This window comes from Ranitomeya variabilis, chromosome 3, assembly GCF_051348905.1.
Source record: "Ranitomeya variabilis isolate aRanVar5 chromosome 3, aRanVar5.hap1, whole genome shotgun sequence".
NCBI lineage: Eukaryota > Metazoa > Chordata > Amphibia > Anura > Dendrobatidae > Ranitomeya > Ranitomeya variabilis.
Genome location: NC_135234.1, coordinates 444241808 through 444257200, shown reverse-complemented (window position 1 = coordinate 444257200; position 15393 = coordinate 444241808). Strand labels below are relative to the sequence as shown.

The following is a 15393-nucleotide window of genomic DNA, read 5'->3' as shown; positions in this document are numbered from 1 at the left end:
GAAGAGTGAGCTGAATTCTGTGATGTGTGCAGTGAGCGCCCCCTGAGGTGAACATTACCCATGGTGCAGTCTGCTGCAGGCATCTGCACGGACAGCCCTGCCTGCGCTATATTGTGGGGTCCTAGCAGCCTGGCCGCTTCGGCTGCGAAGAGGGAAGAGCAGCAATGGCGGATTACGATACCTACGACGATCGGGCCTACAGCAGCTTCGGCGGCAGCAGAGGGTGAGATGCGGGTTGTCCACAGATACTACACACAGCACATGGGATGGTCCGAGGCTGCCACTGGGAAGGCGGGTGATATGCGGGGAAACGGGATGAGGAGAGGCCGGGGAGCGGGAGACGGCGCCGCCATGCAGCATGAGTCCGGGCTGTCGTGTGTGGCACACGTGTGAACAGCGCAGCTCCCGGCTCCTTCTCAGAGAAGGCCTGATCACAGCTTCATGGAGGCCGGTGTGGACGGGAGAAATGCCCGCCAACCCTCTCCCTGCGGTATATGGCGTGTGTGGGCACCCCGCTCTTGCACCCTGCGGTGTGGGCACATGTGAGGGCACCCCTGCTGCGCGGACTCGTGTGGGCACCCCGCTCTTGCACCCTGCGGTGTGGGCACATGTGAGGGCACCCCTGCTGCGCGGACTCGTGTGGGCACCACGCTCTTACACCCTGCGGGGAGGGCACATGTGAGGGCACCTCTGCTGCGCGGACTCGTGTGGGCACCACGCTCTTACACCCTGTGGTGAGGGCAACCCTGCTGCACGGACTCGTGTGGGCACCACGCTCTTACACCCTGCGGTGAGGGCACATGTGAGGGCACCTCTGCTGCGCGGACTCGTGTGGGCACCACGCTCTTACACCCTGTGGTGAGGGCACCCCTGCTGCACGGACTCGTGTGGGCACCACGCTCTTACACCCTGCGGTGAGGGCACATGTGAGGGCACCTCTGCTGCGCGGACTCGTGTGGGCACCACGCTCTTGCACCCTGCGGTGTGGGCACATGTGAGGGCACCCCTGCTGCGCGGACTCGTGTGGGCACCACGCTCTTACACCCTGCGGGGAGGGCACATGTGAGGGCACCTCTGCTGCGCGGACTCGTGTGGGCACCACGCTCTTACACCCTGTGGTGAGGGCACCCCTGCTGCGCGGACTCATGTGGGCACCACGCTCTTACACCCTGCGGTGTGGGCACATGTGAGGGCACCTCTGCTGCGCGGACACGTGTGGGCAACACGCTCTTGCACCCTGCAGTCTGGGCACATGTGAGGGCACCCTGCGGTGTGGGTACATGTGAGGGCACCCTGCGGTGTGGGTACATGTGAGGGCACCCCGCTCTTGCACTCTGCTGCGTGGACACGTGTGGGCACCCCGCTCTTGCACCCTGCTGTGTGGGTACATGTGAGGGCATCCTGCAGTGCACACATGTGAGGGCACCCTGCTGCGCGGACACGTGGGCACCCCGCTCTTGCATCCTGCAGTGAGGGTACATGTGAGGGCATCCTGCAGTGTGGGCACATGTGAGGGCACCCTGCTCTTGCACCCTGCAGTGTGGGCACATGTGAAGGCACCCCGCTCTAGCACCCTGTGGTGTGGGTACATGTGAGGGCACCCCGCTCTTGCACCCTGCTGCGTGGGCACACTGCTCTCCCACCCTGCTGTGCGGACACGTGTGGGCACCCCGCTCTTGCACCCTGCTGCGTGGGCACCCCGCTCTTGCACCCTGCTGCGTGGGCACCCCGCTCTTGCACCCTGCTGCGTGGGCACCCCGCTCTTGCACCCTCATTATACCATTATACCCTGGTGGGGTATGAGACTGGCAGTGCCCCACAGTTATGTGATCAGTTTACACAAGTCCCTTTCATTTTGCTGGTGGTCACACTGACTCCCTGATTCCTGGAGCCGGTGGGTGACACCTGCCCTCCATCCATAGTCGGATGGTGCAGTTGCCTTTTACAATTTGTAATTCCTTTGGCACGCTGGTGATTATGGGGGGCAGTTTCTGGGACTCCCATCTAGGGCTGTTATGTATCATAAGCACAGTTTGGCTTGATGAGTGCATGGGTGTGAACACTGCTGTGCGCTTATATATAAGCCTAGTGAGTGATTGTGTCCTGTAAGGCCGGTTTCACGCGTCAGTGGCTCCGGTACGTGAGGTGACAGTTTCCTCACGTACCGGAGACACTGACACACGTAGACCCATAAAAATCAATGCATCTGTGCAGATGTCATTGATTTTTTGCGGACCGTGTCTCCGTGTGCCAAACACGGAGACATGTCAGTGTTCGTGGGAGCGCACGTTTTACACGGACCCAATAGAGTCAATGGGTCCGCGTAAAACACGGACCTCACACGGACATTCTCCGTCTGGGGTCCGTGTGCGTGCAGGAGACAGCGCTACAGTAAGCGCTGTCCCCCCCACATGGTGCTGAAGCCTGCTATCTTCCCTGTAGCAGCGTTTGCTATAGAGAAAATATGAAGAATAGTGTTAAAAATAAAGATTTAGGTGTCCGCCGCCCCCCCACCCCCTGTGCGCCCCCCCGCTGGTCAGAAAATACTTACCCGCTCCTGTGCTCCTTCCTGGTCTGGCCGCGCCTCCTACTGTATGCGGTCACGTGGGGCCGATCATTTACAATCATGAATAGTCGGCTCCGCCCCTATGGGAGGTGGAGCCACATATTCATGACTGTAAATGATCGGCCCCACGTGACCGCATGCAGGAGAAGCCGCGGCCAGACCAGGAAGCAGCGAGGGAGCGGGTAAGTATTTTCTGACCAGCGGGGGGGCGCACAGGGGGTGGGGGGGCGGCGGACACATAGATCTTTATTTTAAACACTATTCTTCATATTTTCTGTACAGCAAACAATGCTGCAGGGAAGATATGAATCGCAGCTTCAGCACCATGCAGAGTGGGTACCACACGCTCCGTGTGGTACCCACTCGCCATACGGGCGGCACACGTGTGCCGCACGTATGGCCTCCGTGAGTTCCCAGGCACACGGACACGGATAACTCCGGTACCGATTTATTCCGGTACCGATTTATTCCGGTACCGATTTATTCCGGTACCGGAATTATCTGGACGTGTGGGACAGCCCTAAGTTGTAGGACCCGGGACCTTCTCCACCCCCTCCCCTGGCTTGTCTTATCAGCAAAAATCAGAGGGACTGCAACATCACAATTTGTCAATTTAGTTACCCTACAAAGTAGTTACCCTATTCAATTCACTCCAGTGGTCCATGATGGTAGTTTTCCTCCATGATGTAATGTCCCACGTATACCGCTCTGGCAAAATTAAGAGACCACCACACCAAAACCCTGTCATGGGCAGCCCAATCTCCAGACCTGAACCCCATTGAAAACCTCTGGAATGTAATCAAGAGGATGATGAATAGTCACATGCCATCAAACCAAAAAGATGTGCTTAAATTTGTGCGCCAGAAGCCGTGTGAAAGACTGGTGGAAAGCATGCCAAGACGCATGAAAGCTGTGATTAAAAATGGTTATTCTGCAAAATATTAATTTCTGAACTCTTCCTGAGTTAAAACATTAGTATTGTTGTTTCTAAATGATTATGAACTTGTTTTCTCTGCATTATTTGAGGTCTGAAAGTACTGTTTTGTTTTGTTTTATTTTTACCATTTTTTTTTTTCCCCCAAAAAAAATACCAATTTTATTGCTTGGAACTTCGGAGACGTGTTGTCAGAAGTTTATAGAATAAAAGAACAATTTACATTTTACTCAAAAATATACCTATGAAGAGAAAAATAAGACAAACTGAACATTTTGCAGTGGTCTCTTAATTTTTGCCAGAGCTGTATATGATAGTGCAGCAGCCAATCGCTGGCCTCAATGTTGGCTTATACGGTACAAAAGTGATTGGCTAAAGCAGTCACATGGTTGTACAGGACTGTATCCTATGTACTAGTGTACTATGGTGTCTTATCCCTTATACTATGTACTAGTAAATGAAAGTAACTTGGTTAAACATAAAAAAAATCCAAAAGACAGTGATAGAACTGCAGTTTTTTCCCCATTTCACCTCCCTTCAATTCCTTCTCCGTGTTCCAAATTACTGTATTTTGCGGATTATAAAATGCATCGGAGTATAAGACGCACCCCAAATTCTGAGCACAAAAATAGGAAAAAAACCTGTTTTTTTAATAAAATGGTGGTGCTTCTTATAATCCATGCGTCTTATTATTTACCGGGGGTGGTGGCTGCAGTGAAGCGGGGTCCCTGTTGGCGGAGGCAAGAGTGGAGCGTAGCTGCAGGCTGGGATGAGGGGGCTCTGGGCTTTCACAAGATGTCGGCAAAGCCCCCACAGCACTGAACACCCACAGCGGTACCACACATCCGATCACCCCCTCTTCCCAGCCTGCAGCAACGCTCCACTCTTGCCTCCTCCACTACAGCAGCGACCCTGGGACCCTGCTCCACCGCGGCCGGTAAGGTATATCCCCATTATAAGATGCACCCCCATTTTCCCCCAAAATTTGGCGGAAACAAAGTGCGTCTTATCTGAAAAATACGGTACTCTCTTCCCGTGCTGGTGCTTTTCCAGTGATGTCGGCACTCGCATTCCCAGCCCTGATTGGGCACAGGGCTCTCGTGACGCAACAACGTAAAGTGAGTCCCGGGAATGCGAGTGCGGGCACCGCTGGAACTGCATTAGCGCAGGATTCAAGTTTAGGTGTGTTTATTTTAATGGGGGCAAACATTCAGCGTAAAAGGAGTTTCAGCCACATATGTTTCTCGGAAGTGCTGCGGCATCTCAGAGGAAAAAAATAAGTTTAGTATCAGCTGAGAACCGAACATAGCACAGCACAGGGCTCTTCTCTCCAGTCCCAGAGTGGAGTGTGGGTCCAGCATGTGCACTGCTGCTTCAGTCAGCTGTTCTGGCCGTCACACCCCACCACAGTAAGGGTATGTGCACACGTGCAGGATTTCTTGCAGAAATTTCCTGACAAAAACCGGACATTTCTGCCAGAAATCCGCATGCGTTTTTTACGCTTTTTTTTTTTTTTGCATTTTTTCCCAATGCATTAAATAGCAGGAAAAACATGAAAAATCCGCAAAATTAATGAACATGCTGCTTTTTTACTGCGATGCTTTTTTTTCGCGGGAAAAAAAAAACGCATCATGTGCACAAAAATTGCAGAATACATTCTAAATGATAGGATGCATATGTATGCGTTTTTATCGCGAAAAAACTCGGGGGAAAAAAATGCGAAAAATCCTGAATGTGTGCACATACCCTAAAAGTCAACTATCCTGAGGATGGCGGAAAACATCTTGTTAAAGGAACCACCCTTTAAGTCAGCTAAGCAGTATAAAGCAGTCTCATGGGTTAGTGTCAGGCCACATTCACACGGTCAGTATTTGAATGTATTTCCCCGCCCGCTAACGTACTGGGAAATACTTGTCGTTTCAGCGTTAAACATATATTGCTTAAATCATACAGCCAGTGTCTGATGCCTGTGGATTGGGCAGTGTCTATCAGCTGTCGCTTTCCCTTTAAGGGAATCTGACAACAGATTTTAGCATCCCAAACTAATATAACCTGTTTTGTTGTAACGCCTGAATAAATCAATACCTTCAATTTAGCAATCAATGTTCTCGTTTCCGAGAAATTGTCCAATTTTTATGCTAATGAGCCTTAAGTGCAGGTGGCTAGACACTGCCCTTAACAGCTCTCCAGCCTCTTTCACCATCCTTCTCCCATCACTGCCTGGCAGGTCAGTTTTCTCTATGACCTGTTCTGCAGCCTGAGATCTTCTGCAAGCTCTGAGACATTGCGAGGGCCAGTCTATCAGTCTGATCATGCGGAGCCCCCTGGAATGACTGCGCACGCTTTAGATTCCAGGTAGGGGCAGGTCACTGAGAGAAGTGTGACGGGAGGCTGCCGAGGAAAGATGGATAGCTGTATGTACAGCTTTAAAGATGCCTAACCTATGCCAAATCCATGTCTTGGGTAATTGGGAGGCCTATGGTTGAGCGTATATGCAGTGAGCTTTCCCTGCTCATTCTCTGTAGGTGAGGCTAGAAAGTGACGTGGAAATGGCAACTATTTATATTGGCTACTGCTTCTGGGTCTGGCAGCTGGTGATCTACTCTTCCACCACTAGTTCCTTATTTACTGTCTTTGTAAAGGACTGTGTAAAATTATTATTTATTATTATAGCGCCATTTACTCCATGGCGCTTTACATGTGAGGAGGGGTATACATAATCAAAAGTACAATAATCTTAATCAATACAAGTCACGACTGGTGCAGTAGGAGAGAGCACCCTGCCCGCTAGAGCTCACAGTCTACAAGGGATGGGTGAGAATACAGTAGGTGAGGGTAGAGCTGGTCGTGCTGCGGTTTGGTCAATCGGTGGTTATTGCAGGTTGTAGGCTTGTCGGAAGAGGTAGGTCTTCAGGTTCTTTTTGAAAGTTTCCACGGTAGGCAAGAGTCTGTTTTAGGTAGAGCGTTCCAGAGTATGGGGGATGCGCGGGAGAAATCTTGTATGCGATTGTGGGAAGAAGAGATGAGGGGAGTAGAGAAGGAGATCTTGTGAGGATCGGAGGTTGCGTGCAGGTAAGTACCGGGAGACGAGGTCACAGATGCATGGAGGAGACAGGTTGTGGATGGCTTTGTATGTCATGGTTAGGGTTTTGAACTGGAGTCGTTGGGTAATGGGGAGCCAGTGAAGGGATTGACAGAGGGGAGAGGCCGGGGAATAGCGGTGGGACAGGTGGATTAGTTGGGCAGCAGAGTGTAGAATAGATTGGAAGGGTGCGAGAGTGTTAGAGGGGAGGCCACAGAGCAGGAGGTTGCAGTATTGATAGTATTATTGATATTATGAATCCATTATTGGCCTCTTACTGGAATTGTCTGGTAGAAACAAGTGATCAGTGGGGGTCTTACCTTTGGGATCTGCATCAACACTTTTATCCCCTTTAGGATGAAGTGCCCATGGCAGTGCGCATGTGCAACCGCTACTCCATTCATTTTCCATTGAGTTCTCGAGAGCTGCGCTTTGCTTTTCTTTGGCAGACTCATAGAAAATGAATAGAGCACCAATGGAGCCCATGTTCTGGAACTAGCAGCGCTTTGGCCGCAGCACATGTTCACTGTGTCCAAAGCGCTGCTGTCTATTGGAGGCAGGGGAATCCGCATGTGTTCACTGAACGTGCGGATTCACCGCGTCCAATACATTGTATAGGTGAAATTTGACATGCTGCTGTCTGGAAAGACGTGCCGCATGTCAGTCTCTGCCTGTGTCTGTGTACACATAGTGAACATGGGATTTTTTTTGAATTTCCATCCACTATGCTGTAACATCTGGACTCTGCGGGTTTGACTCTGCATAAGTACGCTGCTTCAAACCTGCAGCAACTCCGGATCGTGAGCATGTACAGTAAAAGTTGTCCTTTCTGTTGATCTGTATGGAATCCAGCAGTGGGCCACCCACCAAATCGATAAGTTATCACGTATCCCATGCATAGGTGATAATTTTTCACTGGATAATCTCTTTGTGTTAATAAGCAATACGTTGCTGCTGCAGTACAGTTGTTTCCAATGTCTGTAAGCAAGTTTGTTCTGTACGGGCTTCACTCCAGGTAGTGCAGTGTAGTCAGCGTTTGCCTTATTACATGTGATGTTTCATGTTAAAGCAACAGTATGAATAGAACACACGGTTCTAGTAGACAAGCAAATACGCCTTCAGATAAAGATGTTGTGTAATAACTCTTTATTTGGAATAGTGAAGGTTATTGGGGCGTTTATGTTCTTGGAGCCATTTGCCTCCTATATTTAATAGTACTGTAAACTGCTAATGGAACTGAGTGTAGGTATAAGGGTTTGCTCACGTGTGTATGTAAAGTAGCTGAGATTCTCAGCCAGAAAAGTTGGAGACTATCGTGGTTTTTTTTTTTTCTTCTTCTTCTTCTCACCTAGCATTCATGTCACGCATATGCAATGCATTTTTAATATCCTCTTTTACATACAGTAATTCTCATTTCAATCTAGTTTAAGTAATAAAACAATCATATATAGATAGAAATCTATCAGGGAGCTATGCCTTGCGTGTGTGGTTTTCTGTACTTCAACTAATGAAAGAAAAAAATGGCCATTATACAGTATTGAGCATCATGTGTGGCCATTATACAGTATTGAGCATCATGTGTGGCCATTATACAGTATGGAGAACTGTGTATGGCCATTATACAGTATGGAGCATCATGAGTGGTGGCCGTTATACAGTATTGAGCATCATGTGTGGCCATTATACAGTATGGAGCAGTGTGTGGCCATATTTTTTTTTTTTGTTTATAATTATTGTATATAAAAGTGTGATCAGCAGTGCTAAATGGCTGTGGTTGGGACGTGGATATGGGTGTGACTAGTTGTGAAATGGGTGTGGTCAGAGGCATGGCCTAAAATTTGCCGCAGCGCACTGCATGCGCCACAAACTTTATACCTCCTTCCCTTCTTTAAAAGTTGGGAGGTATGGTACCACATTTGCCAGATCACGGCAAAGTGCCGCAAATCCCATAGGGAATGAATGAGGCCGAACGCAGTGTTGCTGTAAGTGATCCGTTACGCGGCAGATGCAGAAAAACTGCCGGATCTGCTGCAAAAGGCGACTTTCACATCAGTGATTCTTGCCAAAGTCACTGCCGATAGTGTCATGCTCACCAAAGGGGGAGGCCGCACTAAAAGTGCCTAGGGAAGCAGAAACTCTAAAAACGGCCCTGCCCGTAGTCAAGAAATAAAAATGCAGAGAAGTCATTTTAATTGTAAAAAAAAAAAAAAAAAACTCCCCAACATTCTTATACCCATTTATTACCATTTAAAAATTAAATATTTAAAAGTGGCTCTCAAAAAAATCCTTCCACTCTGATCCCCAACTCTTCTACATCCGGATGCTGTGTTGAGCAGTGATATGAGCAATGTGACCGCTTGGCACATCAGCTGAAACACACTAAGGCCTTGTTCACACGATCCTTTTTTCGCTGCGGATTTTTCAGGTCCTGATTTGTGAAAACCGCAGTGCAAAACCTGCGGTGGTTTTCAATGCGGTTTTCAGTCCTTTTTCTACTGCGGATTCCACTGCGGGTTTCCAGCTGCTTTTTCCTATTGGTGCAGGTGGAAAACAGCAGCGGAATCCGCAGAAAGAATTGACATGGTACTTCTTTTTTTTCCGCAGAAAATCAGCGCGGATTTTCCTGCTGAAAAAAGGAACGTGGGAACAGCGGATTTCGTTTTCCATAGGGTAACATTGTACTGTACCCTGCATGGAAAACGTCTGCGGATCCGCAGCTGCAAATCCGCTGCGGATCCGCAGCGAAAACCGCATCGTGTGAACATAGCCTCAGAGTAGAACGTTCTCATGGTGAGAGCGGTGACGTCAGTAAGGGTATGTGCACACGATGCGGAAAACGCTGCGGGTCCGCAGCAGTTTCCCATGAGTTTACATTACAATGTAAACCTATGGGTAACAAAAAACGCTGTGCCCATGCTGCGGAAAAAAACGTGCAGAAACGCAGCGGTTTACATTCCGCAGCATGTCACTTTCTGCGGATTCCGCTGCAGTTTTACAGCTGCTCCTATAGAAAACCGCAGTTGTAAAACCGCAGAAAAACTGCGGTAAATCCGCGATAAATCTGCAGCAAAAAACGCTGCGTTTTTGCCCTGCAGATTTATCAAATCCACTGCAGAAAAATCCGCAGTGGACCATTATACGTGTGCACCTAGCCTTAGGCTTCTGCAGTTCATCTATGAACTGCGATAACCTTAGTGACGTCCGCGCTCGTCACAGCAGCCGGATTCACACGCTACTGCAATGCGTCTTTTTTTTTTTTTTTTTTTTTTTTTTCAACCTTGCACTCGTCGATTTTTATATGCAGATGTGAGCATACCCTAAGAAGTTTCTATATATGAGATTTCCGACAAACCTGTACTGTGATGGTTAGTGTTCAAGCTTTGTATTATTCCTCTCAGGCCCAGACGAGGTGATTCAGGCCCTGGTCCACGCAAACAAAAAGAGCTTCCCACAGACCCACCATTCACAGCATATGTGGGTAATCTTCCATTCAATACTGTACAAGGAGACATAGATTCCATCTTTAAAGAATTGAACGTGAGGAGTGTGCGGTTAGTCAGAGACAAGGAGACGGACAAATTTAAAGGTAAGAAGACCATTGCTTCCTCATTCCTATATTTCAACATGGGAAGGCTCTGTTAACATCTGCTTTTTAATTTCTGTTCTTCTGCTCAAACTTAAAAGCAGAGCAACAAAAATGGCAGTAGTACCAGATCTGTCTCATGATGGCTGCGAGTGGCCCCTGACAATATTTGTATACGACTTTCTAGTATTGTGCAACTAGAAAACTGTGTGTATAGGATTCATTGGGCTTTCCAACATTTTCAGGTTTCTGCTATGTAGAATTTGATGATCTGGAGTCTCTTAAGGAAGCTTTGACATATGATGGTGCAGTAAGTTTACATTACCTTTTTTTTTATTTATTTTGTAAGTTAATGGGGTTGTCTTGGAATTAGAAAAAAAAAAGATAATGACATATAAATATTTACACACACGATACTTTGGAAGAATTGCTGCCAAGTAAGAGAGCCTCCAAAAATGTGTTTTGTTTTTTTTTTGTTTTTTTTATAAATTAACAGAATGCAAAGTGAATGCACTAAAGAGAAATTTAAATCAAATGAATATATGGTGTGACCACCATTTCGCTTCAAAACAGCATCCATTCTTCTAGGTATACTTGCACAAAGTCAGGGATTTTGTAATGCTATTCTTTCCCCCATCTCACTCGCGCCCCCCCCCCCCCAACGAACCTATCCATTACAGGAAATGGCTGCCCACTCTCCCCAGTCCCACAAGCTCGCTGCCTCGGGGTAATCCTTTGCGCTGATCTCTCCTTCAAACCACATATCCAAGCCCTTTCCACTTCCTGACGACTTCAACTCAAAAATATTTCACGAATCCGTACATTACTCAACCAGGAATCTGCAAAAACCCTAGTCCATGCCCTCATCATCTCTCGCCTTGACTACTGCAACCTCCTGCTCTGTGGCCTCCCCTCTAACACTCTCGCACCCCTCCAATCTATTCTAAACTCTGCTGCCCGACTAATCCACCTGTCCCCCCGCTATTCCCCGGCCTCTCCCCTCTGTCAATCCCTTCACTGGCTCCCCATTGCCCAGAGACTCCAGTACAAAACCCTAACCATGACATACAAAGCCATCCACAACCTGTCTCCTCCATACATCTGTGACCTCGTCTCCCAGTACTTACCTACACGCAACCTCCGATCCTCACAAGATCTCCTTCTCTACTCCCCTCTTATCTCCTCTTCCCACAATCGTATACAAGATTTCTCTCGCGTATCACCCCTACTCTGGAACCCTCTACCACAACACATCAGACTCTCGCCTACCATCGAAACCTTCAAAAAGAGCCTGAAGACCCACCTCTTCCAACAAGCCTATAACCTGCAGTAACCACCGATCAACCAAACCGCTGCATGACCAGCTCTATCCTCGCCTACTGTATTCTCACCCATCCCTTGTAGATTGTGAGCCTTCGCGGGCAGGGTCCTCTCTCCTCCTGTACCAGTTATGACTTGTACTGTTTAAGATTATTGTACTTGTTTTTATTATGTATACTCCTCCTCACATGTAAAGCGCCATGGAATAAATGGCGTTATAACAATAAATAATAATACTATAGTCAGGTGTATGAGTAATTCTACCAAACCAATGATGATAATTCAAGTTAAAATACAGCAGTTAACTGAAACTGCTGTGTAGGAGGCTTAGAATCTGGTGAGGAACAGCCAAACTCTGCTACAAAAGTGAGGTTGTGAAGGACCATGTCATGTCGGTCACAATGGCAAGACCGAGCACAGAAGCGAGACACAATGTAGTGATACTGCATCAGCATTGTCTGAGGCAAAAAAAAAATCACACTAGACTGGAGTTTCAAGCTGTCCTGTTCAAACGTTTTTGAAGATGGTCCAAAAAATGGGCAATGTTAAGGGCTAGATGTAGTTTTCAGCCAAGGATACTTGGTGCAGCAGATGACACATGATACTTCCCTTTGAAACGAAAAATGTTCAGCAGTTCCATCAGCACAGAATTGGAAGCAACCAGTGGGATTCAGCTACTTCCATCTAGTGTTCGGAGGCTAACCAGAAGAGGTCTTCATAGACTAGTTGCGGCCAGAAAAACAGCGCCAACAATTCAATTTTGTGCAAGACTGGGTTGCAGAAAGATGGCAGCAGCTGCTCTGGACTAATAAGTGAAAATGTGAACTATTTGGCTGCAACAGAAGAAAATATGTTCACCAAAGGGCTGGAGAAGCGGTACAGTAATATGGGCAGGCAACAGTGATGCATGATGGAGGTTTCATGCAAGTTTGAAGCCGTGTTTTAGCAAATGGAAGTTGGCGATTTTGGTCAGGATTAACTGTGTCCTCAATTGTGAGAAATACAGGCAGATAATTACACATCATATGCAATTCTATCAGGGTCTCCTCTGGTTCCAAACTTATTCTGCGGCAAGACAATGACCCCAAACATGTGGCCTGTCACCTAGAACCATCATCGGAGTAAAGAAGGACGAGGAGTCCTTTAAGATTTGGGAGGCCAATCTAGTTTTTGTGGGATTACATCAAGAGACAGAAAGATTTGCACAGGTCCACGTCCACAGAAGATCTGCGGTTAGTTCTCCAAGATGTTTGGAACAATCTCCCTCAGGAGTTCCTTCAATAATTGTGTGCAAGTGTGCCAAGAAGAGTTAATGCTGTTTTTAAAGGATAAGGGTGGTCACACCAAAGATTTCTTTTTATTTATATTTTTGTTCTTTCACTTTGCTTTTAGTTAAGTTTTTTTTAATCAATTACCACTTCTATTTTTGAAAGCACTGTTACTTTGCAGCCTATCTTTGCACAGTGCTTAGTATGTATACAGTGGATATAAAAATTCTACACACCTCTGTTAAAATATCAGTTTTAGAATATCATGTAAAGAATCATTTCAGAACCTATCTTTCCACCTTGTTAATTTATCCCATTATTTATACAAATACATTAAGAAACAAACAGAAATCAATTTGAGGGTAAAACTTACAAAACTAAACTAGTATGTCTGCGTAAGTGTGCGCACGCTTATAATTGTGGATGTGGTTGTGTTCACATTTAGCCATTCACATTTAACCTTGTGTTAAATAGTAGTCGGCACACAACTGCCATCATGTAAAGTGATTCAAATTTAACTCCAGATAAAGTGTAGCTGTTTTGTTAGCTTTTTCCTGACATTTTCTTAATTGCATGTTACATCACAAGCCATGGTCAATAAACAACTTGCAACACCGCAAAGGGATCTTTTATTGTTGAAAGTTATCAATCTGGAGAAAGGCACCGAAAATCTCATTGCATTAAATATACTACGGAACGTTGAAGACTGTCTTCAAGAAGTGGTTTAACTCCTTCACGACATTTGACGTAAGTTTACGTTATGGTCGAAAAGGGGTTCCTTCAAAATGACAAACTTGCATCATAGTGAGCATGCGGACACAGGAGCAGTGCCCGCACGATTGCCTGGTGCTCAGCTTAGCATGTATAACATGGCCCAACCTAACCTGTTGGTGCTCAAGTAGGGTCCCAGACCTTTTATACACTAACTGGATTAAACTTGGCACACAAATGGATGAAATTTAAAGTAATTTTAATTTGGTCCAAAGAGTGCTACATCTCCCCACACCTCGGTACAAATGATGTAGATGTTTCCTTCGTACAACAGCAACTTTCATCAGCGTACCAACTGCTTTAGTGTTCATATGTGTCTGATATAAGAAAATGTAGGCCCATTGGCGTCCTGGAGCTAGTAATTCTAGGAGTCGGTGATGCTTATCAAATAAGCCATTATGATAAGTCGGCATGTGGTGAAGAATCTTACAGGTCATGGTATCCACCATTTGTCAGCTTAGGCTACTTTCACACTTGCGTCGGTACGGGTCCGTCGCTAAGCGTCGGGCCGCCGTACCGACGCACGTTGTAAAATTTGTGCACGATGTGGGCAGCGGCCCATTCTGAAGTCCAGGGAGGAGGGGGCGGAGTTCTGGCCGCTCATGCGCGGTAGAAAATGGTGAACGCGACGTACGAAAAAACGTTCCCTTGAACGTTTTTTTCATGACGACGGTCCGCCAAAAAGACGGATCCGTTGCACGACGGACGCGGCGTGTGGCCATCCGTCGCTAATACAAGTGTATGGGCATCCTGCGGGCACATTTGCAGGATCCGGTTTTTGCCCAAAACGACGGATTGCAACGGATTACAAAAAAACGCTAGTGTGAAAGTAGCCTTAAGTGAAAGTCGAGCCCCAGGTGTCACGGCCAGGAGTGGTGCCCGCACCGTCCTGGGTCATTTATTCCCCTAAATGCTGCGATCAATAGCAATCGTAGCTTTTAGAAAGTTTGGAGTGGGAGGGGTCTCCCTTTTCCTTCTGATCGGCGGCCCCTCGATGTCCTCACTAGGGTCGATCGTTGCTATGGCATGACAAGCTCTGGGTCTGCCAGCTACGGTGGCCTGTTGAGACCATGTTAGCAGCATGGCCTAAGAGGTTTCTCTCAGAATAGCACTGACCGCAGGTATAATTCTATAATTCATTGCTTTACACTGCTGGTGCATTGCAATACATTATACCAGTGATCAGAGTAATAAGTTTTTTGTTTTTTTTTTTAAAGGTGAAAGTAATTTTTTAAAAATATCACAAAATAAATACAAAAAAATAAAGAAAACAATTATTACACCAATAAATGGGTATATTTATGTAAAAGTTAATAAACAAAGTACATTTTGTATTACCGCTGTCTGATCTGTAAGACTCGCATTTAACCCTTTTCAGTGAACCCCGTTGAAAAATAAACATAGTAAAAAACTGCTTTACTCTGTCGCCTCATTGGGGGACACAGGACCATGGGTGTTATGCTGCTGTCCACTAGGAGGCGACACTATGCTTTTTCATCATACCACCAAAAAGTGGATTGAAACACATCAAAACATCAAATGTAAATGAAAATGGTATAACTGAAAACATCATTGTCCCCCCAAAAAACAATTCCTAAATTTTTTTTTTTTTATTTTGCCTCCCAAAAATCAAAATAGAAAGCGATCAAAAAATTTCATGTGCCCGAAAATGGTACCAATAAAAGGTCAACTTGTCCCTCAAAAAAAAACAAGCTGTCACGTGACTGTCAGCAGAACTATAGAAAGTATAGCTCTCAAAATATGGCGATGCAAAAACTAGTTTTTGCAACAACAAAAATCTGTGTGACAGTAGCCAAACATAATAAATCGGTATCTATATAATCACACAAACCCGAAGAATAAAGTTGT

General features: G+C 46.6%; 1 protein-coding gene across 4 annotated transcripts in view; it reads left to right on the top strand.

Moving 5' to 3' along the window:
- EIF4H (eukaryotic translation initiation factor 4H) overlaps nt 1-15393 on the top strand; it is a 61519-nt gene continuing 46126 nt past the window's right edge. For 3 of the 4 annotated variants that reach the window (XM_077296480.1, XM_077296478.1, XM_077296477.1), the window contains exons 1-3: nt 75-223; nt 9981-10168; nt 10411-10475. In XM_077296480.1, coding sequence (XP_077152595.1) covers nt 165-223; nt 9981-10168; nt 10411-10475 — 312 coding nt within the window. In that variant the 5' untranslated portion in view covers nt 75-164. Of the gene's footprint in view, nt 224-9980; nt 10169-10410; nt 10476-15393 lie in introns of all 4 variants that reach the window. The other variant, XM_077296476.1, reaches the window with a different exon arrangement.